The 25,274-nt window shown below is 38.8% G+C and overlaps 1 protein-coding gene across 1 annotated transcript; it reads right to left on the bottom strand.

Annotated features, from left to right (window-relative positions):
* Positions 1–2,228: 2,228 nt before the first annotated feature.
* LOC111878414 (uncharacterized) lies at positions 2,229–3,290 on the bottom strand. The gene is made up of 2 exons (XM_023874916.1): positions 2,696–3,290; positions 2,229–2,476 (listed from the first exon to the last, which is right to left on the bottom strand). The coding sequence occupies exons 1-2, from the start codon at positions 3,288–3,290 to the stop codon at positions 2,229–2,231; spliced, it is 843 nt and encodes a 280-aa protein (XP_023730684.1).
* Positions 3,291–25,274: the final 21,984 nt, after the last annotated feature.

A 25,274-nucleotide genomic window follows, 5' to 3' on the forward strand; every position in this document is an offset into this window, starting at 1 on the left:
GGGGTAGCCGTAGCATTCACTAACAGTCAGTTAGCATGGAAGGTGTTGTAAGACTGCGGGGGTAGTCGTAGCATTCACTAGCGGTTAGATAGTTCTAGGATGTTGTAATTCTACGGGTGTAGTTGTAACATTCACGGGGTTGGCAGATAGTAATATAGTGTTGTAAGTCTGCGGGTGTAGCCGTAGCATTCACTAGGTTGGTAGATAGCATGAGTGCGTTGTTAGGATGCGGAAGAAACAATAGTACCAACCAGTTCGGATGCAGCAGCGAGGATATGAAAATCCACGAATTGGATTTGGAAATTACCCGAATGGATTAGATCTATTTGAACAAGTGATAAGACTGTAGGAGCGTCACTACAGTTATGAGATCAGGGAAGCAATGGACTGCTTAAGGATGTGTGAGATAAGGCTACCATTGGTCAGGTAGCAATCACTATTAGTCTTGGATTTGATGATGACAGGATATGACGCATGAACCTGATTGGTTAGATCATAAAGTTGTTAGAGTCGCAGTGGCATGATAACTAGTGGCAACTAGTTCCAGAGAAGGATTTCGTTCAGAAGTCGTGTGAGGCAACTAAGTGGGGAGTCCTTTGGCTTTGCATCTGGGTCGGAACCCGGTATTTCAAATGGTTGGTGAACGAATTGAGACCAGGGAGGTCTCGGTAGATTTTGGCAAGCAGCCATGTGGCAGCATACTGCTTCAAGAAGTTCAATGTTTGGACAGTTTTAGCGATTGACAGTATTAGTATCTGCGTTTTAGGTTGCAATTTCAGACGAAATAACAGATTGCTTGGGTTATGCTAAATGACCTGCAGGGATAATTGGGTATGTGATTTCAGTTTTCTAGTGGGAGCCTCAGGTTATCAGAAGTTGAGTAGTCAGTTGAGGGATAAACAAACTAGATTCAACGATAATGATTCAGTATGAGTGGTCTGTCAGGGATTCAGAAAATCTCAAGACAACAGATTTCAGACCGAGTAAATGTTATCTTGTTGCGAGGAATTCGTTCATCTACGGATTTTAGGGCTTTGCGAAGATTGGCCACGACTACCCTGGGAAGGCTAGGGCGTGCCGAGGATGTTGACCATGTTACTAGAGTGGTTGGGTGTGTAAGGAATGGTAAAGAATGATTTCGAGGACGAAATCTAATTTAAGTGGGGGAGAGTTGTAACACCCGTTTATTTAATAAATAAATAAAACAAATTAATGAATGAGTCGTAGCCCTAAAATTAATAATTATATAGCAAGGTGCTGGTCTCGACGAGTTAACTGTTATAATTCTAGAAGGCGGGGGTTAAAGTGTAAAATCCGGACTTAATTTGTAAGTAATATTGAAGACAGGGGTTGCTTGGTAACAATTAGGACTTAATATGAGAGGAATTATGGAAGCAAGGGATAAAATGTAAACTCTGGATTTATATTGTAATGATTTTTGGAATCAGGGGTAAAAAAGGTAAATTTTGGACTCATTTCGAAAAGCTTAGGGATGGGAGGGACTGTAAGTGTCAAATCCTCTTGAAGTTTGTATGGGATACGGGTATTAAACTTGTCACCTTGCATCGCCCCCTAAGACTACCCCCATTAGCAACCCAACCCAACCCAACTTTTCTAATAAAAAACTAATTTCTCTTTCTTCCACCTATACAACCCAATCCAATCTAATTTTTTACACCCATTAGCAACCCAATCCAAACCCATTTTTATTTAAAAAAATATAACTTAATCTAAATTTTCTTTTACTAAAAACTACTAGAAATATTAAAAATAAATATTTTATTTTGAAACAAATAAATTATTTATTTTAAACGTAAAATTAAATAATATATATATATATATATATATATATATATATATATATATATATATATATATATATATATATATATATATATTACATTCATTAAACATACTTAATAAAATAGATCAAATAAGTTACAAATATAGAAGATGCAAACTACTAAATTATTCTTCATTGCTGAATTTTTTCCATATATGCACAATCAAATTGTTTTTTAGAGCGTTATGAGCTTCTCTATTGCGTACTTGTGCCCTGTTGGTCATATAATGGGATAGATCTCCAATTCGTTGAGTAGAGTATTCAAATGATTCTTCGTCTTCTGTAGTTATCAATTCTGATGGATCATAATAATGAAGGTATGTGTGTCGTTCATCCCCAACTATCATATTATGAATAATGATTCATGCAAACATAATTTTCCCCATCATATCTTTGTCCCACACAAGACAAGGGCGATGAAGAAAAGCAAAACGAGCTTGTAAAACTCCAAATGCCCGTTCAACATCTTTTCTAGCCGCCCTTGATGTTCAGCAAACAACTTGTGTTTTCGAAGTTGTGGAGAATTTATTGACTTGACAAAGGCAACCCATGAAGGATATATGCCATCAGTGAGATAATAAGCCATATTATTTTCTCGATCATTCACAGTGTAACTCACCTTTGGTGCTCGACCTGCCAAGACATCATCAAAAAGAGGAGATCTTTGGAGGACGTTAATGTCATTGCACGAACCCGGTCTTCCGAAGAATGCATGCCATATCCATAATTCCTACGATGAAACAACTTCCAAAATTATTGTTGTCCTACCGCTTCTACCTGCATATTATCCAGCCCAAGCGGTGGGGCGGTTTTTCCATTCCCAGTGCATGCAATCAATACTGCCTACCATACCTGGAAATCCACGTTCTTCTCCAACATCGAGCAGTCGTGCAAAATCATCTCTATTGGGACTTCTAAGGTACTCTTCACGAAAGCATGAAATGACACCTTCCACAAAATTTACAAGAGCATCCCTTGTCACAGTCTCACTCATTCTCAAGTATTCATCAAGTGCATCTGCTGATGCCCCATATGCCAATACCCTCATAGTTGCAGTACATATATGTATTGGTGAAAAACCTTGTCTACCTGTGGCATCGTGTCCTTGTTGAAAATATCGGTCATTGGCTGTAACAGCTTCCACTACGCGGAGAAATAGTGGTTTTCGCATTCGAAATCTACCACGGAATTTTGCTTCACCATATGTTGGGTTGTCAACAAAGTAGTCTTTCATCAAACGTGCCTCACCCTGCTCACGTTCCCGATCACAATACCTCCTTCTTGCTCTAGGATGATCTCTTACACTCGTGTTTGGCATGCCTATGAGTAACTCACTCATGATAACATCAAGTTGTCGATTTTGTTGAACAACTCGTGCTTCCCATTCATCATATTCATTCACATGCGATGAACCGGAAACATATGATGAGTTTGCATTATGAGACATTTTTCAAAGAGATTAGAAATGAAGAGTGAAATGAAGAATTAGAGGTGGGTGTTAAAATATGTAAGTGTTATACTCTATTAATAGAGGAAGAATATTTATTTTTGTTTGTTTTTTCCAATTTAAAAAAAAGATAATGTTAAAATAGTTTATTTAGATAAAATCCAACGATCCTATAAAAAGACGACACGTCACAAAATCTTATACACATAAGACAATGAAGGATTTTCTCGATGATAAGATTATACTGACAACTCTGTATTCAATAAAGATGACAACTTTGTATTCAATAAAATCATACTGGAAATGAGTGGTGTCTCCGAAAGATGATAATGACAACTGTGCATTCAGAATAAAATATCTTATAAATACATAATACATAATAAAATATCTTACAAATACATAATAAAATATCTTACAAATACATTAAAAGCATGAGATACAAATACAAAATAAAATATCTTACAAATACACTAAAAAATTGTGACAACCCGAAACTTTTACCCTGTACAATCAATCCATATATCCATATTTCACTTGAATCTAGTATCTTTTAGCAGAATTTTGGGTCCGCACGAGTGCTTTAGGCTTAGTATATCATAGATATGGACCTTAAGAAGGGTTAGGAAGGGTGTTGCCTCACAAAATCGAGCTAAACACGCCAAGAGAGGTGTGTGTGGCCGCACACCAAAGTGTGCGGCCAGCCAGCCGCACACCCAACCGTAAACCCCCCCTCCTGCCTCACACCCGACCCTATATATAGTAGAGAACCCCCTTTCATTCACTCTTGGCTGCACCTTCTCTCTCTCTACTTTCTCTCTCTAGAAACATCATCCAAGAACACCTAGAAGGCCTCCAAAACATGAAGAACTTCATCTTTCAGCTTGTTATAGAGGTAAAACACTTGAATCTAAGCTTAAAACTCATAGTGTTCTTCGTGTTCTTCACCCCTTGAAAGAGTGCGGCCGCTCACCTTCATCAGGCCACACACACTCAAAACATCCTCCAAAGTGAGGGTATGGCCTCTATAATCGATCTAAGACCTAGTTTGACACTTGAAACCCCTCACAATCGACATTTTGGGCTCAAACAAGGAGTGTACGGCCGCACACACCCTCTGTACGACCGCACACTCCAGTGTGCAGCCTCACACACAAGTCTGGCCGCATTCCCTAACCACGCACTCACTTTTATGGCCGTACACCCACTCTAGTACCCATATTTGGCCTTAAACTTGTAAAGATCACTAAGTATGGAACATGGGACACTTAGTCTTAGTGATTCCAAGTCCTTAGGGTGATGCCCCATCATGTTTAGTCATGAAACATCCTAGCTCTAACTCGCATATGTGTCACCATATGTATTTGTGTTGGATATAAAAGTCTTCACTACAGTTCAATACCTTTACGCATCAAATACATTCAACTAAACAACTCTATTTAACTATAATAGGTATAGTTAAGGATTACCACTCTATACTATTGTTACTATGATGCGCACTATGGTCAGTACAATTACCAGGCTATACGTGCTATACACTATGCGAAGAGAACACTATACACTATACTAAGGAAACACTATACACTATAAGGAGACACACTATAAACTACATCAAGAGAACACTACATAGTACACTAAAAGAATACTCTATACTATACAAGAGGAAATACTATAATAGAACGTGACGCACTATTTCTCTATACGACACATCGCTATGCGATCATTGGGTAACCAGCGCCTCCTGGAGGGAGAGCGGTCACTACGTGTATAGATCTATGCGGGACAGATTTTCCCCCATCCCGACTGCTAGCTACAGTCCGAGCCTACTAGGCCCAGGGATGACAAAATGCTACTACACTACTTGTGACCTGGAGAGTCAACCGCTATACCACTATCACTCAGTATGGTTACATACGAGCTCAAATTCAAATCTTAATTAAACACACTAATAATTAAAGGCAAAACAGACTTCCCGAGGTGTATACACATTTAATACTATCTGGAGTTTACATTCACTACTACATTTAACCGGCAGTGACGTTGCTGGGGTAAAACTCTATTCTTTCTTTATATGAACGTGCTTAAAACCTATATTTTCATTACTGATATTTTCACGAGAAAACTATTACATTTTCAAAGAATCAAACTTACAGATAACCTAGTCTTGGTATAAGACTACTTTTGCTGGAAAATATGGATTTTCTAGAGAGCAAACCACTTTCAAACTTTGATAACAGCCACTACACTACATGATTGTAAAAACTTTTTATACAAGCAATGACACTAAATACTTATGAAATCACCAGCTTTATGCTGATACTCGTTTTCAAAATAACTTGTATTCTCAGGTCACCACTAGGCAGGTACTGATGCAGCTTTTGCGAAGATGGAGCCATACAAGACTCATCTTTCTATTTGATTATACTTTTGGTGCCTAACAAATTACACAGAACGCGCTTGTATTACAATTACCATATTAATGCAATGGATGTTGTTTCTTGTTTTTACTATTATGCATTGTTATGATACTGTACATGACGTCCTCCACCCCAGAACGTGTTCTGCCGCTCTCGGTTTTGGGGTGTGACAGATTGGTATCAGAGCATTGTTTATAGTGAATCAAGTATATCAACCCATAAAAGATATACGAACTATAAACACTTCGGGACTAAAACACTCTGACCAAGAATATGTACTTTTAAATAATAAAATATTTAACTAAGTGTATATATATATATATATATATATATATATATATATATATATATGAATACAAAGGGTCAGTATCATACTACAACAGAACAAAAGTATTAAGATTGTTGAACAACACAATTGGGCTTAGAGACATATAGTCACATCTGGGCGGATGTAGCCTGATCAACTACATTTTCCTAGGAGTGACTAGCATGTGCCTAAGAGCGGTTGTGGTGTTGCAACAAGTCTAAAAACTTACCAACACTACCACAAGAACACTAACACGAGAATACTATAGGAGTATTCTGCATCTCTATAATTTACATATGTGAGAACTAAAAAGATCATTATTAGTAGAGCAATAGTTGCTAAGTGGATACATTACGGTTACATGTGATTTAGGCGTTATAGACTTAGAATCTATGATCTGTGATTTACTTCCTGTTCCTTGTTTGGTTGTGGATTTAGAGTTAGGGCCACCTATTCGAAGGTCTATTCTGCCCCAGCCGCATGTAATTATTATGCACCGTGCAAGTATTGGTCTGACTCATAATGATCATCTTATAAGTATCTTAGAACGTCTATTAACTATTCTTTCCCCCTTTCTCGCATAGATAGCATGGTTGGTTTCCACCTTCCTGGCGATCTGTACTATCCGAACCAAGGCGTTGGAGAATGGTTTGAAGAGGAGCCAGAAGATGATCACCCAATCCCTTTTGATGATCACCACGCTGAGGGCTTTTCGGATAGCTCCAACTTCGAACCAGAAGTCAATAACCTACCTCTAGTCGCTCCAAACCCTAACCCCCGTCCAGCATTTCCAGGTCCCACTCCCATGTGGGTAATAACCTTGAACCGATGGAGCAATGAATAAGGTCAGCCTTTACCTTTCAACGGGGACCGAAGTTTCTACAACATAAGAGAGGGAGGTTCAGCTGATAGGGTCTTGCCCATAATGGTCCGTAGGATTACTAGGAACATCGAACAGGGTCAAGCAACCATTGGCAGAGTTGTGGAAGTTAACGCCAACTCTCACCTTAACACTGTCCGTATCCGCCAACTAGAAGAAGCCATGAATAGGACGAGGAGGAATAATGAGGCTCTGTAGCAACAGCTAGCTGCATCCCGAACCGAAGTTAAGGAACTCCGAGCACGTCAGAGGGCTCATGAACGACATCTTCAGGAGGTTGTACGCCAACTGGTTGATCTGAGGGTTCGCCCAATGGGTACTCGTCGCCAGTAGAAGATGTCAACTCATCTTTCTCTTTTGTTTAAGGATTAGCCTTCTTATTTCTATGCTCTATAGAGCATTATTCTGTAAACATTCCTAACTCTAAAAGTACTCTAACTAGGCTTCTAGGCTGCCAACATTTTCCCATTATGGTTTGATGTAAGACCTACTACTAGGTCATGTTTCCAGAACTCATTTTACATCATTAATACCAGCAATATTGACAGTTATCTACTTCATGGGAAAGTCTATACTTTCGTATTTCCAAACTCTGTTGCCATGAATCTATCTAATATTGGGACGATGGCAGTTTAGTCTGTGAAACTCTCTCACCACATTACAAATGATTCTTACTATTGTTATCATCTTTATAAATTTTCAGTAAAAGATGCCTCCCCGTAAGCGCCCGAACAAAGGCAGACCTGCGACTCAAACTCCACCTCCACCACTTCCTCCCCCACAGTTCGATCTGGTGATGTTCCAGACAGCTGTGACTGCAGCTATAGCCCAAATAAATTCTGGCGATGCAAGTGGAGCCAGAATGGGCACCAACTCTAGACATGGTGAAATCCACGCACGTACGCAGGGTGCACCTATAAGGATTTCATAAGCTGCAAGCTAGCATTCTTAAATGGAACCAAAGGGGTCATTGCATTGTCCCAATGGATCGAAAGAACTGAAGCCGTCTTCGAGATGTGCTCGTGCCCCGAGGAAAGCAAGATTAAGTTCGCTGTCGCCACCTTTACAAAAAGGGCCCTGACATGGTGGAATGGCCATGTCAAATCACTCTCTTCGGTGACAGCCAATGCCATGGGTTGGGACACACTGAAGGACCTATTGATGAGAGAGTACTACCCTAGGGGCGAAGTTCAGAAACTCGAGGAGGAACTCTAGAACCTCAAAATGAAGGGGACCGACATAGTGGCTTATACGGCCAGGTTCTGTGACCTGGCAACTATGTGTCCCAACATGATCCCCAATGAGGGCAAAAAGATTGAACTATACATCTGGAGTTTAGTGCCCCCGTATCGAGGGAACGTTTTAGCATCTCACCCTACGACCTTTGACAACGCCAAGGAATTGACCCAAAGCCTGATTGATCATGAAACTCCCTCCACTCCATCAACAACCACGACAAATGCCACTACACCAACCAAGACAACCGACAACAAAAGGGAGCGTTGGGACCGAAAGAAGGGCAAGTCGACTCAATCCTCTTCCAAAAACCAATAGATGGTGGTTGTCCATGCTGCCACTACTCCTGCTGCCCCTGCACCAGCCAAAACATATGCAGGAAACCTACCCAAGTGCACCAAGTGCCCTTTTCATCATAACGGCCCCTGCCGTGAATTACACTGCACCAACTGTGACTGGAAAGGCTATACTGTCCGGTTTTGCAAATCTCAACCCAAGCCCCTCTCTCAGGTCCCCAGCTCGGGAGTAAGCCAAGCCTGTTATGGTTGTGGTGAGGTAGGCCACAATGAAGCAGTAGCAGACCCCACAGTAGTCATGGGTACGTTCCTTCTCGATAACTCTTATGCTTGTATCCTCTTCGATAGTGGAGCAGAAAAAAGCTTCGTAAACCAAAACTTTAAACACTTACTTAGACAATCCCCACAACCGCTAAAAGAAACATTCGTCGTAGAAATGGCTAATGGAAAGACAGAGAGTTCTAATAAGACATACATAGGTTGTACCCTCACGCTAGATAATCATTCTTTTCCAATCGACCTCATACCGGTATCGATCAAGAATTTCGATGTCATTGTGGGCATGGACTGGTTGAGTCTCCATCATGCTGACATCATGTGCGCCGACAAAGCCATCCGTCTAAATCTACCGAATAATGAAACTCTGTTCATTTACGGAGACAAACCCAGTACGAGTCTTCATATCATCTCATGTATTCAAGCCCAGAAGTACTTGCGTAAGGAATATCGTGCATTCCTTGCACACGTCGTCGACATGAGCTAGAAAACAAAAGAACTAAAAGACTTCCCCGTAGTATGCGTCTTCCCCGACGTCTTTCCAGAAGAGCTACCAGGTTTACCTCCCCAACGTCAGGTTGAGTTCAGGATCGACTTAATTCCAGGAGCTACCCCCGTAGCCAACTCGCCCTATCGTCTAGCACCTGCGGAAATGCAAGAACTGTCAGGTCAACTTAACGAGTTGCTCAGCAAGGGCTTTATAAGACCAAGCTTCTTGCCCTGGGGAGCGCCGATCTTGTTCGTAAAGAAGAAAGACAGATCGTTTCGTATGTGCATCGATTACAGAGAACTCAACAAACTGACGGTCAAAAATCGTTACCCTCTTCCTCGTATAGACAATCTATTTGACCAACTGCAAGGCACGAGTTACTTCTCCAAGATTGATCTGAGGTCCGGATACCACCAATTGCGAGTGCTGGAGGAGGATATCCCAAAAACAGCCTTCCGAACTCGTTACGGGCACTACGAGTTCATAGTAATGCCATTCGGACTAACCAACGCGCCCGCAGTATTTATGGACTTAATGAATAGGGTCTGCCGTCCTTACTTGGATCAGTTCGTCATCGTCTTCATTGATGACATACTTATCTACTCTCGAAGTAAGGAGGAGCATAACAATCATCTTCGACAAGTCCTGGAAACCCTGCGGTCGGAGAAACTATACATGAAGTTCTCTAAGTGCGAATTTTGGATCCGAAGAGTCGAATACTTAGGACACATGGTTAGCGAAGAAGGAATCCACGTGGACCCATCCAAGATTAAAGCTATCGAGAACTGGTCAGCACCGAAGACGCCTACAGAAATTCGCCAATTTCTAGGCCTCGCTGGCTACTACCGCAGGTTCATTTAGAACTTCTCCCGGATAGCGAAACCCCTTACCACATTGACTCAGAAAGGCGTATCCTTTGACTGGGGAGAGAAAGAAGAGAAGGCATTCCAAACCCTGAAGCGAGCCTTATGCACCGCACCGATACTGTCCCTTCCCGAGGGGACAGATGATTTTGTGGTTTACTGCGATGCGTCCAATCAAGGGCTCGTATGTATTCTAATGCAACGAGGTAATGTCATCGCCTACGCCTCAAGACAGCTGAAGACACACAAAGTTAACTACACCACACACGATCTCGAATTAGGAGCGGTTGTGTCGCCCTAAAGATCTGGAGGCATTTCCTGCACGGTACGAAGAGCACGATATACACCGACCAAAAAAGCCTCCAACACATACTCAACCGGAAGGACCTGAATATGAGACAACGACGGTGGGTTGAGCTACTCAATGATTACGAGTGCGAAATTCGTTATCACCCGGGTAAAGCCAATGTAGTAGCAGACACCCTAAGTCGGAAGGAATATTCTGGTCGAAGGGTCAAATCACTGATAATGACCATCCATTCTCACTTATCCACACAAATCCGAGAAGCCCTGTTGGAAGCCCTAAAACCAGAGAACGTGTTGAACAAAGCCTTGAGGGGAATGGATAAGAATCTTTAGAACAGAGGAGATGGAGTTTATTGTTTCATGGACCGGCTCTGGACCCCAAAGTTCAGTGGTTACAGGGAGGTTGTCATGAACGAAGCTCACAAGACCAAGTACTCCGTTCACCCAGGTTTGGATAAGATGTATCTTGATCTCAAGAAGTTGTATTGGTGGCCAAACATGAAAGCTGAGATCGCTACCTTCGTGGGCAAGTGTCTGACTTGTGCCAAGGTGAAGGTCGAATATCAGAAGCCCTCAGGTCTACTGCACCAGCCCAAGGTACCTGAGTGGAAGTGGGAGATGATTTCCATGGATTTCATTACCAAATTACCCAAATCTCCGAGTGGGTACGACACCATATGGGTAATAGTCGACGGTTAACGAAGTCCGCTCATTTCCTGCCAATCAAAGAAACTTTCAAGATGAAAAGACTTGCACGAATCTACATCCAAGAGATAGTTCGATTGCATGGTGTTCCTATATCTATTATCTCCGATAGAGATAGTAGGCTCATTTCGAGATTCTGGCAGTCACTGCAAAGCGCCTTAGGAACGAGGCAGGACATGAGTACAGCCTACCATCCGCAGACCGACGGAAAAAGTGAGAGGACTATCCAAACTCTGGAAGATATGTTGTGAGCCTGTGTGATCGACTTTGGTAAGGCATGGGATACCCACTTACCCCTTGTCGAGTTTTCCTACAATAACAGTTACCACACGAGCATCAAGGCAACTCCATTCGAAGCCCTCTACGGCCAAAAGTGCAGATCCCCTCTGTGTTGGGCTGAGGTGGGTGACACTCAGTGTGACATCCCCAATTTTCACGGCCAGAAAAGACTGATTTTGTTTATGCTTTATAAAAATCAGAGTACTTCATTTTATAAAAAAAATGTTGCGGAATTTGTTCCCAGAAAAACACGATGAATACGTTATCAAAGCATTTTCAAAGAAATGTATTTTATTCATTTTAAAATGTTTGGGATGTCATCGTCAATACAGAAACATAAGCATAAACGGAACTTACATTTATTTACACTAGTGATCTACATCTATTTAATCTCTTAGTGTAATGTGACTTCGTATCAACACCTGTGATATAAATAAACTGAGTGGGTCAGGTTGGGAAACCCGGTGAGTACATAGGGTTTTCAACCCACAATAATATAATTATTATGTTTAAACAATCAAACAATCAACCCAATTACCCATCCCCATTATCTTCTTTACTCTTAAGGATTTAACCTAAGAGTCATCTATCCTACATTCATTTATTCCGAAGTCCCTTACTTCCAGGGTTATAGGACTGGCACTAAATCCATAGCTGCCAATGTTCGTTCGTAAAGCACTAATTCCATAGCTGCTATAGTCTATTCATCGGGTACTAAATCCATAGCTACCAGTGTTTATCTAATAGGTACTAAGTCCATAGCTACCAATTCCTAACAGGTACTAAATCCATAGCTACCGGTGTTTGTCCAATAGGCACTAAGTCCATAGTTGCCGATGTTTATTAGGCACTAAGTCCATAGCTGCCAATGTTTACTCACATCATCTTTTATCTCTCATCATTCATCTACCCATCTCATACCCAACATATTCGTATATAAAATACGTATATAGTTTAAATCCTTTAAAAACATGTATAAAACGTTTATCCAGCATAGACAACAAGTATTCAGATAATATGCACACATATCACGTAGTTTATATAAAATATTTCATATCTATGTGTAAGATGAAAGGGACTATGCACTCACCTGAAAGGTGGTGACTCAGCACTCGAACAGCGCTTCGATACTCTCAAAACAATTTCCTTCGATAAAACCTAGTACCAATACCAATAGGGTTTAGTCTAACGATATCCGCGACAAATTAATAGTCTGACTATTATTATTATTATTATATAAGCATTAAATAACACTCAATATAACTCGTAATAATAGCCCAAATAATTATTTTAAGGACCTAATAACATTACTATAATTATTTGAAAGCTATATTAAAAGTTGTGTAAGCGTAGCTCACTTACAACGAATTTTATCGAAAACCGGAACTTTATTTGGAGCAGCGTTTCGAAATCGAAAGACTCTTTTTTCTCGGGACTCCGGGAACCTCGGGGCTTCCTTTAGGTGCTAGGTATTTTTCCTAGGGCTTAGGGGGGGGGGGGGGGGTTGGAACTCTAGAGAGAGAAAGAAACTAGAGAGAGAAGTGATTTTGGTGTGAAAATGCAGGCAGCCTCGGCCTCCTTTTATAGCTGCGAGGCCTCGGTTACGCTGGGTGTAATTCCGAGGTACGTTGGGCGTACTCTCGCATCGTACAACACGTGTTGCGGCTTTGGTGGGGCGACGTGGCTTCTTCTGAACCGAGGGAATACAACTATACGCGGGGCGCAATTCTTTCCGACGCGGGGCGTACTCCGGACGCTAGGCGTCTCTTCGCTACACTGGGCGTAACCCTCACACCAGGTGTCACCATCCGAAGCGAGGCTTTCTTCAGCGATGGACGGTTCCGAACGCGCCACGTCATCGATCCATGCATCAGCTTCGCAAATTCACTTTCCAACTTTAAAAATTCACAACTTTTGCGTACGACCTCCATTTTTGACGTTCTTTATATCCACGCGAAGGTGGGAATATACTATACAACTTTCGTTTAGATTCCGTCGGCTAATTTTGAAACGATTTTAAATTTTATATTATTAACAAGCTGTGACAGGATTGGTCCGTTAAACCCTCATAATTTCTTCATCCGACGTCCGTTTTCGCCCATCTTTTTCTTGTTATGCTAATCTTAATGAGATCTTCGATTCTCATTTAGGTCGTGTCGGCTAAAACCGCTCGGTCTATTATTCGAATTTCGGGCTGTACACTGCTAATCCGAAACTTCGAAAAATCATAACTTCTTCATACGAAGTCAGATTTGGGCGTTCTTTTTATCGATGCTCTTAGTTTAACATATTCTACGACTTTCATTTAGATCGCTAAGGCTAAAAAGTCCTTTATCGTAAATCCACTATTTACGCTTCCCGGTGCCGTGCAGGTTCCGTCGCGAAACTTCGACGGGTCATAACTTCTTCGTTATAACTCGGATTTTGACGTTCTTTATATGTACGAAAACCTCGTGACATATTATACAAATTGGTTAAGACTATTTATTATTAATCATCTTTTGTCGAAAAGTCGTTTTCGACCCCTATTGCCTCTAAATTGACGAGCCCGGATCTACGAGCGTTACACTCAGTTAGCTAAAGGACGAGTTCCTGAAAGCACTCTCAAAGGACGAGTTCCTGACAGCACTCTCACAGGCCGCATTCCCTAACCACGCACTCACTTTTATGGCCGTACACCCACTCTAGTACCCATATTTGGCCTTAAACTTGTAAAGATCACTAAGTATGGAACATGGGACACTTAGTCTTAGTGATTCCAAGTCCTTAGGGTGATGCCCCATCATGTTTAGTCATGAAACATCCTAGCTCTAACTCGCATATGTGTCACCATATGTATTTGTGTTGGATATAAAAGTCTTCACTACAGTTCAATACCTTTACGCATCAAATACATTCAACTAAACAACTCTATTTAACTATAATAGGTATAGTTAAGGATTACCACTCTATACTATTGTTACTATGATGCGCACTATGGTCAGTACAATTACCAGGCTATACGTGCTATACACTATGCGAAGAGAACACTATACACTATACTAAGGAAACACTATACACTATACACTATAAGGAGACACACTATAAACTACATCAAGAGAACACTACATAGTACACTAAAAGAATACTCTATACTATACAAGAGGAAATACTATAATAGAATGTGATGCACTATTTCTCTATACGACACATCGCTATGCGATCATCGGGTAACCAGCGTCTCCTAGAGGGAGAGCGATCACTATGTGTATAGATCTATATGGGACGGATTTTCCCCCATCCCGACTGCTAGCTACAGTCCGAGCCTACTAGGCCCAGGGATGACAAAACGCTACTACACTACTTGTGACCTGGAGGGTCAACCGCTATACCACTATCACTCAGTATGGTTACATACGAGCTCAAATTCAAATCTTAATTAAACACACTAATAATTAAAGGCAAAACAGACTTCCCAAGGTGTATACACATTTAATACTATCTGGAGTTTACATTCACTACTACATTTAACCGGCAGTGACGTTGCTGGGGTAAAACTCTATTCTTTCTTTATATGAACGTGCTTAAAACCTATATTTTCATTACTGATATTTTCACGAGAAAACTATTACATTTTCAAAGAATCAAACTTACAGATAACCTAGTCTTGGTATAAGACTACTTTTGTTGGAAAATATGGGATTTTCTAGAGAGCAAACTACTTTCAAACTATGATAACAGCCACTACACTACATGATTGTAAACACTTTTTATACAAGCAATGGCACTAAATACTTATGAACTCACCAGCTTTATGCTGATACTCGTTTTCAAAATAACTTGTATTTTCAGGTCACCACAAGGCAGGTACTGATGCAGCTTTTGCGAAGATGGAGCCCATACAAGACTCATCTTTCTATTTGATTATACTTTTGGTGCCTAACAAATTACACCGAACGCGCTTGTATTACAATTACTATATTAGTGCAATGGATGTTGTTTCTTGTTTTTACTATTATGCATTGTTATGATACTGTACATGACGTCCTCCACCCCAGAACATGTTCTGCCGCTCTCGGTTTTGGGGTGTGACAAACATACACTAAATTGCAATTAGTTTCCATAAAACTTAGACATTAGAAAACATTTCATGTTTTCTTCTTCAGGTGACAAGTGCTCCTTTTGTAGGAGTGTGTTCAAATGCAAACTCTGCATCTTCATTAGCTCCCTTTCATCTGTCTTTTGCTCCCTTTGTTGATCCAAGTCGAGTCTTTTTTCATGACTTCTACTTCACTATCTCTACTACGCCTCATTGCACGAAGTTCTGCAACAACTTTATTAGAAGACTTACTTTTTTCTTTTCTTTTAACAACATCTCTACCCGTTGGACGTTTAGTTGTTGAACCAGTAATATTTTCCCCTTCTATGTTGGATTGCACACAATACTCCCCTTCTTCAGTAGACCTTGATCTTTTTATGCTACCACCACTTTCTTCATCACCCACTTCATATTCAGGACGTGATCGTGTTGCATCATGATCTAGCTGTAAATCTCATTTTCGATGTTTACACATAACCTCATTAAAAACAATTGTGTCATTGAATTTTCTTCCACTTGTCTCATACAATTTATGAGCTTCGTTCTCAACATCTTTCATACTCATTCCACTTCTTCTTTTTCTATATGCTTCTCGGTAAACACCAACCCATTTGCCGGCACTTTCATTAAGTCGTTTATAACGACCTTTCATTTGAGCTATGTTCCTGTTACCAATCTTTCCTAGGTTTTCCGCCTGATTTGCATTAAAGCGATATCTTCATCAGCATCCCATTTATCACCTCTTGGATTTTTTACGGTATTTTGTGAGGTTTGAACATTTTCAGTGATGGGAAATTGATTGGGATTTGCGAAAAACTGTGAGGTTTCATAACTTTGAAAGTTTTGATAATCTTGAGAATCATCAAGATTTAAGACGAAATTTGGATTCATCTTATTAAAGAAATCAAAAGGGTTTAGAAATGAAAAGTTGAGATGAGATATGAAGTATATCAATATTATACTCTATTTATAGAGAAAATAAAAATAAAAAATTTAGTATTTTTTAAATTTTTTTTTATTGAGATAATATTAGATTTTTAGTAGATAATGTTTTTTATCCTAAAATATATAATGTTATCTAAAAAAATATGGGTGTATGTTTCTTACTTCAACACATGTAAAGTAGATTGGTGTGAGCTCTTGTGAACTTATGTTGGAATGCCGACCTAGTTCACCAAATTAACTCAATTTTTTTATCTAATATAGTGTGAGCGCTCGCCAAATAGACCCCAATGGGGGTAGTCTAAACCCCTAACCCTAATACTCTATGCAGCCGTCACTCTCACCTCACCCATCTCCGACGCCGCTGCCACCTCCGACCACTCAGCACCGTCAAACGACTCCTGTCGCCGATAATATCGGACACCGATGGAAACCGTGATCGGGCACTGCATCAGTCGAAGACTGAATAAGGAGATGGCGTCGTGGGTGTCACCGATTCATGGCCTCCAGCCGCCACCATTGTCGGGAACAAGAACCGATAGGTAAACCACCGAGATTTGTCGCCCTGTTGCGCTGAGACGGTGAAGATATAGTCGTCGATGTCTGCCATCTCACGCCACCTCTTTTCTTTATTTCTTGCTGCCGGTGTGGCTTCGTTCATGGTGATCCCCTTTTCTCAGTCACGAACACCGCCGCTGCATGACTCGATTCTATTACTCGAGTCGCTGCTTCAGCCATTGCAGACTGCCGTCGTGGAGCCGCTGTCATCGCAAATCACCGCTGCCTGCCGCCAGTCCTTCTACCTTCTACCGTCGTCGCCCACCATAGGTGGGTGTTTGGTTTATTTTTTCAATGGATTATATTATGAAGTGAGTGTGTGTGAGTTTTGAGTGGCTGGAAAACCTAGGAGGCCACCACCACCACCGTGAGGTGGTGGCTACTACCTCGTGTCATTGCCGGCCACCACTAAGGTGGTTATGTGTGTGTTTAGCTTAATGTGTGTGTGGGTTATTTGAGTTTGAGCATTTTAAATTGTAACCGGAAAGTAGAATAATGGAAAGAAAGTCAAAACCACCACCGGCCGCCGTATCGGGTGGCGGTGTGCCTTGTTTGGTTTGTGGCTCGTTTTGAATGTTTGGACAAAGGGACTAAAACCCTAATGGGCCTAACAAACCCTAATAGGCCCAATGAAACCCTAATGGGCCTAACAAACCCTAATAGGCCCAATAAAACCCTAATGGGCCCAAAGAAGCCCTAATTGACCTATAAGCCCAAACATGTTTAATGGGCCATATGATCCCTAATTGATCAAAAGACCTAGATATTGGGTCTAATGGGATAAGATGGGGTTGGAAACCCTAATTAGGGTTTAGAAAACCCTAATATTGGATTTATGGGCTTGGACTTATCGGGACCCACATTTGGGCCATTGGAATGGAATTGTGTACTAAGCCCAATTACACCATATGATTTATTTAGAAGAGTTATGGACTTAATGGATTAAGCGAGAAACACTTAAACCTAATCGTCATTTTATGTGAAACCCTAATTTCACTTGGCTTTATGTTGGGCCTTTCTATTGGGCTTTGGTGTTTGGGCTAATAATGGGCCATCCAAGATCAACCAATGGATTGAAATATTTAGATGGGCTTTAGGGTAAGGCCCATATGCGGGTGTGGGCCCAATTTTCCACAGATGGGCCATGGTTTGGGCCTTAATGGTTATATGATATTGGGCCATTAGAAATGTCAAATATTTGGACTAGACTAAGTAGTTGGGCTTTAATTATGACCATGTAAAGGTTTGGGCCCAATTTGGAAAATTGGGCAATATGTTGGGCTTTGACTCATAGTTGATTGTTGGGCCTTTAGATTGGATCAAGCTAAGATTGGGGTAAACCAGTGTTTTACCCCTAGCATGGACTTATGGTTATGTAAAGGAACCCAATTATTAATTGGGTGTTTTTTTGATGTTAACAGTTCGGGAACCTGTAATCCAGCAGTTGGGGTTGGGTTTGTGGGACTTCAACAGTGTGAAGTGAGTTACCTTCCAGTAGAAGTGGGTCTAAGGCCACAATGCCAACCCATCAGTAAGACTTATAGTAGAGATAACTGTCTTTGTGATAATTATCTAGTATGTTGCTATTTGTTATGATTATGTGCTAGTATGCTATGATGTTATTGTTGGATTAGTGTCTAAGTCCATAACTATTTTGGTATGTACTTGACCTGATGGTCCATGGTCCTTTTGGGTTGCCTTCACCAAAGCAACTTGATAGGATGAATTATGGAGAGAAATGATTAAATATGATTTATTAATATATTATGAGAATAATATATTAAAGGACAAATCATATTGTTTAATTAATATTAGTCAATAATTAATTGGTAATTAGTTTTGTGACTAAAAGAGATTAATTAAACTTAAGGGACTGGAATTGTAATTATAAGATAATTGTAATTTGGGCCATGGATTGCCTTGTATTAAGGAGTGGATGAATTCTATGGGGAAACCCATAAGGAAATCGTCCAAGGCCTTAAGGAAAGGGATCCATGGGTTGCTTAGGGCTTAAGCATCCAAATTAGGGTTTCCTTGTTAGATAACCCTAATAGCCTCATATATATATATATATATATATATATATATATATATATATATATATATATATATATATATATATATATATATATATAGATCCCTTATGACCTAAAAACGAGGCTAAGCATCCATCTAGGGTTTCACACGTTTTAGGGCAGCCTCCATCCTCTCTCCTCTTCATCCTCTTGCTCATGGTGTTTGTGAACCATTAGAGGAGTGACATTTGTGACTCTAAGCTTTCTAAAGTCAATACAAGGAGGAATTGGGATTGTTATTGCTATATAACAATCAATGAATGATCTAAACCCTAATTATATGTTATACTGATTATCATACTCTAGATCTAGGGTTTATAGTCTTGGATAAATTGCATATACAATAGAGAAACCTAGATCCAAGCATTAGGGTTTGTATGAGCACATAGGATGTTCTTATGACCAAAACCCATCAGTGGTATCAGAGACTAGATTGGTTTCTATTGTATTGATGCCTTCTATGTTGAAAAAAAATCGTTTTTTGTGGTTCTGCTTGCTGAACTCACCGAGTTTCTAGATGAACTCGCCGAGTTCATGCTGACTCGACGAGTCCATGCCTGACTCGACGAGTCGGCTGGTCAGAATGAGGGAAAACCAGGATTTCTTGCTGTTTTTGCTTAAGGATACTTGTCTTATCATATTAGATCAATATAAAACCGATTTTTTGATATATATGACTATATTCTTGATCTAATTGAAGATATTTATCAATTAATAAAATATTTGTTTCCTTATGTGATAATTGATTAATTATTTTGATTAAATTGGTAAATTGTTTTGCAAGAAATCATTAAATAAATCAAATATGGATAATTATGTGATTAAATGTTAATTTAGATTATTTTTTATTTGATCCTTACGTTATGAAATGTTTCATATTTTTCCCTTTAGGTTTTATAGTTTAAATTTGACCTCAAAAGTTTTTGTTGTTTTGAAATTTAAATAGTTGAAACCCTAATATTTTGAAAAAGGTTTCAAAACTTGCCCTCAAGTTTTGGAATTTAAATTTTGATTAATAGTTTAATTTTGATGTATATTTAAATTCTAAACCCTAATATTTTGAAATGTTTCAAAACTTTCCCTCAAGTTTTGGAATTTAAAAGTTGATTAAAAGTTTAATTAGGAATGTTAAATTCTAAAACCCTAATATTGTTTTGAAAAGTTCAAATCACACCCTTATGGTTTTATTAATTAATTAAGGTGTATAATTAAAAGAGGTTTAATAAATCCATAAAGTTTTGGTTTACAATTTAATTGAATTAAAAGTATAATTGTTAAATTAGACCACCTAGTATTTTGAAAAAGTATAAAATACACCCTATACTATATATAACATTAAAAGTCTAACATTATATATATGTATGAGTAAAAGTCAGTCTTACCGTTAGTAGGCCTCATTCACGAAGCTGGTCTATGAGGGGTGTTTAAGGAAATTGCCTATAAAATGGCGATTGAATGGGTATCCACTCTTACCCACTGCACTCTTGACTAGTGGAGGGTCGTTAGCCGAACGGGTATGATATGACGAAACCTTCCATTATAAGTATAATGAATTACAAAAGTAACTAAATGTTTTACGAATTCCCAATCTTAGTTACTTAGGCAAAAGTGAATTGATGCAATTCCATGAAATTACACTTTGTGCCCTTGCGAAGACGTTAGTGGAGCGTGTGTGGTTAACCGGCACACTAAATGGTTCTAAGCAAAGGTAGCAAAGGGTGACTCAATGTTTGTCATAGTTCGGTGGAGCGTGTGTGGTTTACCGGCACATCGAATAGGTGACTGTAACATGTGGGGGCACTATGTAGTTTGCATGGTTATTCACACCTGCTTTGTGATCCTCGGCATCCCAGTCACAAACTAGAGGGCATATCGAGATTTAAACATGTCATTGAAATGTTCAATGAATCTCAAAGGATCTAGGAGTTTTCATAGATTTAAAACTTAAATTTCTTTTTCGTTTTTCATGGTGGAAATTAATGAATCGTCATTCACTTACCTTCAAATGTTCTGCAATTTGGGTTACGGCATCCCTCTCCCGAGTTGTAGAATATTGTGTTGGGTCCTAGCCTTAGTATCTCATTTGGGTGATTTGCTAAGGACTCAAATCAATCAACTAACTTGAATTCGTTTTCTCCCATTTTGTAGATGTCAAAGTTCGACAACTATGGTCTTCCCAAATCCCGTGGAACAAGCATTCCACATGAAGATGGTATTCCACGATTTGATCGAGGAACAAGAAATCATGCTTCACTTCCTCCACCTCCTCTGATTGTTCTCCCTAACCCACAAGTTCAATGGCTTGAAAAGTTCAAAATCACTCAAGCCCTTTTGGCAAGTAAACATAAAGAAGGAAAGTCGGTGTGTGCACACGTCCTAGGGATGAAGTTACACATTGATAGGTTAAGAATGTTGGGATCCGTTGTCTATGAGAAAATGGTTGTTGATTGGGTTCTTCAGTCACTTCCTAATTCATATAGTGAGTTCGTAAGAGAGTACTATATGATGAACTGCGACGTGACCCTTATAGATCTCACCTATATGCTTATTGATGCTGAATCAGAAATGGTTTGGCGCAATAGAGAAGCAAAGTTGATTGGTGAATCTGCCTTCCAGACCTCTATGGATATAGGAAATGGCAACGAAAGACATGCTATGATCGAAAATTTTGATTATAAGAGAAAGGCAATGTCTGAAGTAGTTCCATGTGCTGTTCCAAAAGAGTCGATTTGCTTTTATTGCCAAGAGAAGGGGCATTGGAGACGAAGCTGCACTATTTACCTAAGAGATCTAAGAGATAGGAGAGTCAAAACGTATGGCTCTGCTTTAAGTAAAATCTATTAACTAACTCTTTTAAGCTCCTATTCTAGATTCTTAATACATAATGTGATAAGATTACAATTGATGTTTTGTAGGATCGTAGAAAAGAGAGGAAGCTTAAGGGAAGAAGTGAGCAGAATCTAACCGTGAAGGAATGGATTTCGATCGCATTACTTGAAGATTAGATTCTTGAGCTACTACTTAGAGTTAGAATAAGATTGCTAAGAAAGATGTATTAGCATAGTTTTTCAAAGAATTGCATTGTAAGGACAAATTTTTTTCCGCAATAAAATAAATTTTGATTTTATTTATTTATTTATCCTTGCAATGGCGTGTATGAAAAATTGATGTTTTGAATAATTAGCAATAATGGATTTGATTCTTAGTTATGTTATTTGTGGAAATGTCAAGAATTTACCAAATAGGGAGAGTTTCTCATCGACCAAGTTTCAATTGGACAGAAACTTGGAATCATGCAACTTGGTTGCACGATGAATGAGAAATTTCATATTTGGAAATTAGACTAATTCATTGACAACGTGTCAAATGAAGGACTAGGAGATCGAGTACACAAAGTTGTGTGTTGATCAAAGTCCACCATAAGAGTAACAAGATATTCGTCATGATTTACTAAAAGTTTAGTAAATATGATTATACTTATAAGATTAAGTATAATTCGGAATTGATTAAAAAGGTTTAAATAAATAGCAAAACGAATAAGAAGAATCAAGTAGGCAGAAAGATAAAAGTTTCTCCATTCTAAAAAGAAGGGAGAGTAACTTTTATGCTTTATGATAGGTCTTAATGATTAAGAACCATATCTCAATTGATCCTCTAAGTGAGTCTTAGTACAATTGTGTGTTTAAGAAGAGGAATCAAGGATTGAAGAAATGATTAAATCAAGAGGTCAATCATACTTCATTCCAAAACAAGTCTTAGAGTTAAGATTGTGACATTGAGTGGATAAGTATTAAGAAGGTTTATAACATTCATCAAATGTGGAAAGTTGTGATGTCTTGGATAAGACAAAGACCAACTAGGACCAATTTATGAAATGTTTTGATAAAAGCTACACTAACTCTTGAATTTTTGTTTGTCAAGAAATGTTTATTGACAAGAGAATCTTATATATCAAGGAGTCAGTGGGAGTCTTAATGGTCTTGAAAGGTTTCAAGAACAAATAAAATAAACCTTATCGATCATCACTAGCACACGAGTTGAGGTTTACAACCTATCGTGTTGACATTATTTTGTTTCTATGCCAATCCAATCGAGTTAATTATGCATGTGAGTCCTATGAGTTCTCATTTTGAACGCATAAAAGGCAAGTCATCTTAATAAATGAAAGGTACATTGATAGGAAAGGGTGAGCTGCTTAACTACTTGGAAGACATGGTGGGCAGCTGTGCTACCATAAGGCAAGAAATCAAGATTAAGAAAGTTCGATCCATATGAGTTTGAATTTGTCGTAAACCTTGGTTTTGACAAATTCACATGGATAGGAAAAAATACACCATTTAAATCTAAGTGTCATAAGATTTCCTCCTTCATGAAAATGATTGTGAGGAAATACTTTCACTAAGAAAGATTTTAAGAAGATAGTGATTGTAAAATTGCATTCCCGAATTCGATTATGGTTACGGTATCCCTTTCCATAATTTGAATTGTGAGGTTTGGCAATTGTTTAGACACACATATGAACTATCTAAGGCAAAGGTGTATAAGTTCAAGAAGCCTTGATAAAAGATTATCAAAGCACTAAGTATTAGAAACATGAACTTAAGAAATTCAATAAGTATTGTTTTTCTGAAAGTTAAGCTGTTTTTGAATACATGTCAAAACTAGTGGGAGCATAAGTGTTATGTTTATAATAATCATCATGATAGTGGGAGCATAAAAGTTATGATTGTATGATTATTAAGGAAAGTATTGCAAGTTAGCAATATTAATTATAGAAAACAAGAGTTATACTTTGCAAAGCCGCAAGAGTTGTAAAGTTGTTTTGCTATAATTAAGGGAGAGAATATTATGCTTCATTTCAAATCTAAAGGCTTAGGTTGTGGAATGTTAATAAATTTAGTCAAAGGTACATAGTGTGTTCTTAAAATTTCGATTATGATTACGACATTCCTCTTCACAATTCGAATTTTGAGAACATAGCACATAAAATATTATGGCAGAAGATTGATAAAGTATCAAATCTTTATATAAGACATTATGCATTGTGTCCCATACGCTTCGGGTATAGGATCGATTGCAAATGCTATAATATTTGACCATTCTAAAATTTTCCAAATGTCTAGCGCATTTAGAGGGAAAAGGACAAGAATCGGTTTTGACTAAGATAATTAAACAACTATCAAAGGACAATCCAAAGTTCGTCGAGGATTGGTCGCTTGTGAGTAGTTGGAAGTATAGTATTGGAAAATATGGAAATGTTTCCATATTTGATGGACCATATCGACATTATTATGAATAGATAAGATTCTATTAAGAATGAGTTGTCATATGGAAATTATGGAAACGTGTCCATATTGGGAATTGAATATTGAAAATATATGACTAGATTAGAAACTTTTATGCAAAAGAATGTTCAAAGGAATGTACTTTGAGTGAGAGACATCATATCTAAGGAATTGTATTGTAACAATTTCCGATAGAGGACTTTGTAATTTCATTGGCAATAGTCTTTGTGACTTTGGTGCAGTGATATTACGAAAGGATCATTGCATAAAATGTTAGAATCTAACATATTCTATAAGTAGCAAGAATTTGATATTCTTTCACTTATGGAAAAAGGATTTGGAGTTGTGAAATGAGTATAATTGGAAATGTGTTCAATGTGATCTAGTTCACCAAGTAAGAACCATAGGTAAACATTGTGTGGATGCTAGGAGCATGGGACAAGTGTTGTAATTCAAGTAAGAAGTTGATTAACCGAAACAACAAATAATGAGTAATCAATATGGTGATAAATAAAAGGTGTTTTATTTATGCTCAAAGGGTTGAGGCCATATGGGATTAGTATTATTCTTGTGTTTCAGTTTGCATGTTTTGACTTCCTGAATAATTTAATTGGTTAAGAACAGTCAAATTATTCGAACGGGCCACATTCGTTCATATGTTGGAAGGAGGTATGAATGAAGACTGTCGTGAATTGGTGTGTGGATTGTCTAAAAGAGTATTAGACATAAGCAAATGTTTGCTGCAACGTTCAAGAGTGCTTATGAATATGATTTGAGCATTGGATCAAACCCACGCTCACTTGGATCACTCCATGGATTGTATCACGAGTGATTGGTGAGACGATAACATCTTATATTCTTGAAACCGAGATGTGTGAGTTGTATCTTGCAAATCGGTTGCACATTGATAATATGTAAACGCACTAGTAACTTGGTGTTATAAAACATATTGTTGTGTGTGATTTGGTGAGTAAGTGCAAGCAAGCATTGTATC

The sequence above is a fragment of the Lactuca sativa genome, chromosome 8, assembly GCF_002870075.4.
Source record: "Lactuca sativa cultivar Salinas chromosome 8, Lsat_Salinas_v11, whole genome shotgun sequence".
NCBI lineage: Eukaryota > Viridiplantae > Streptophyta > Magnoliopsida > Asterales > Asteraceae > Lactuca > Lactuca sativa.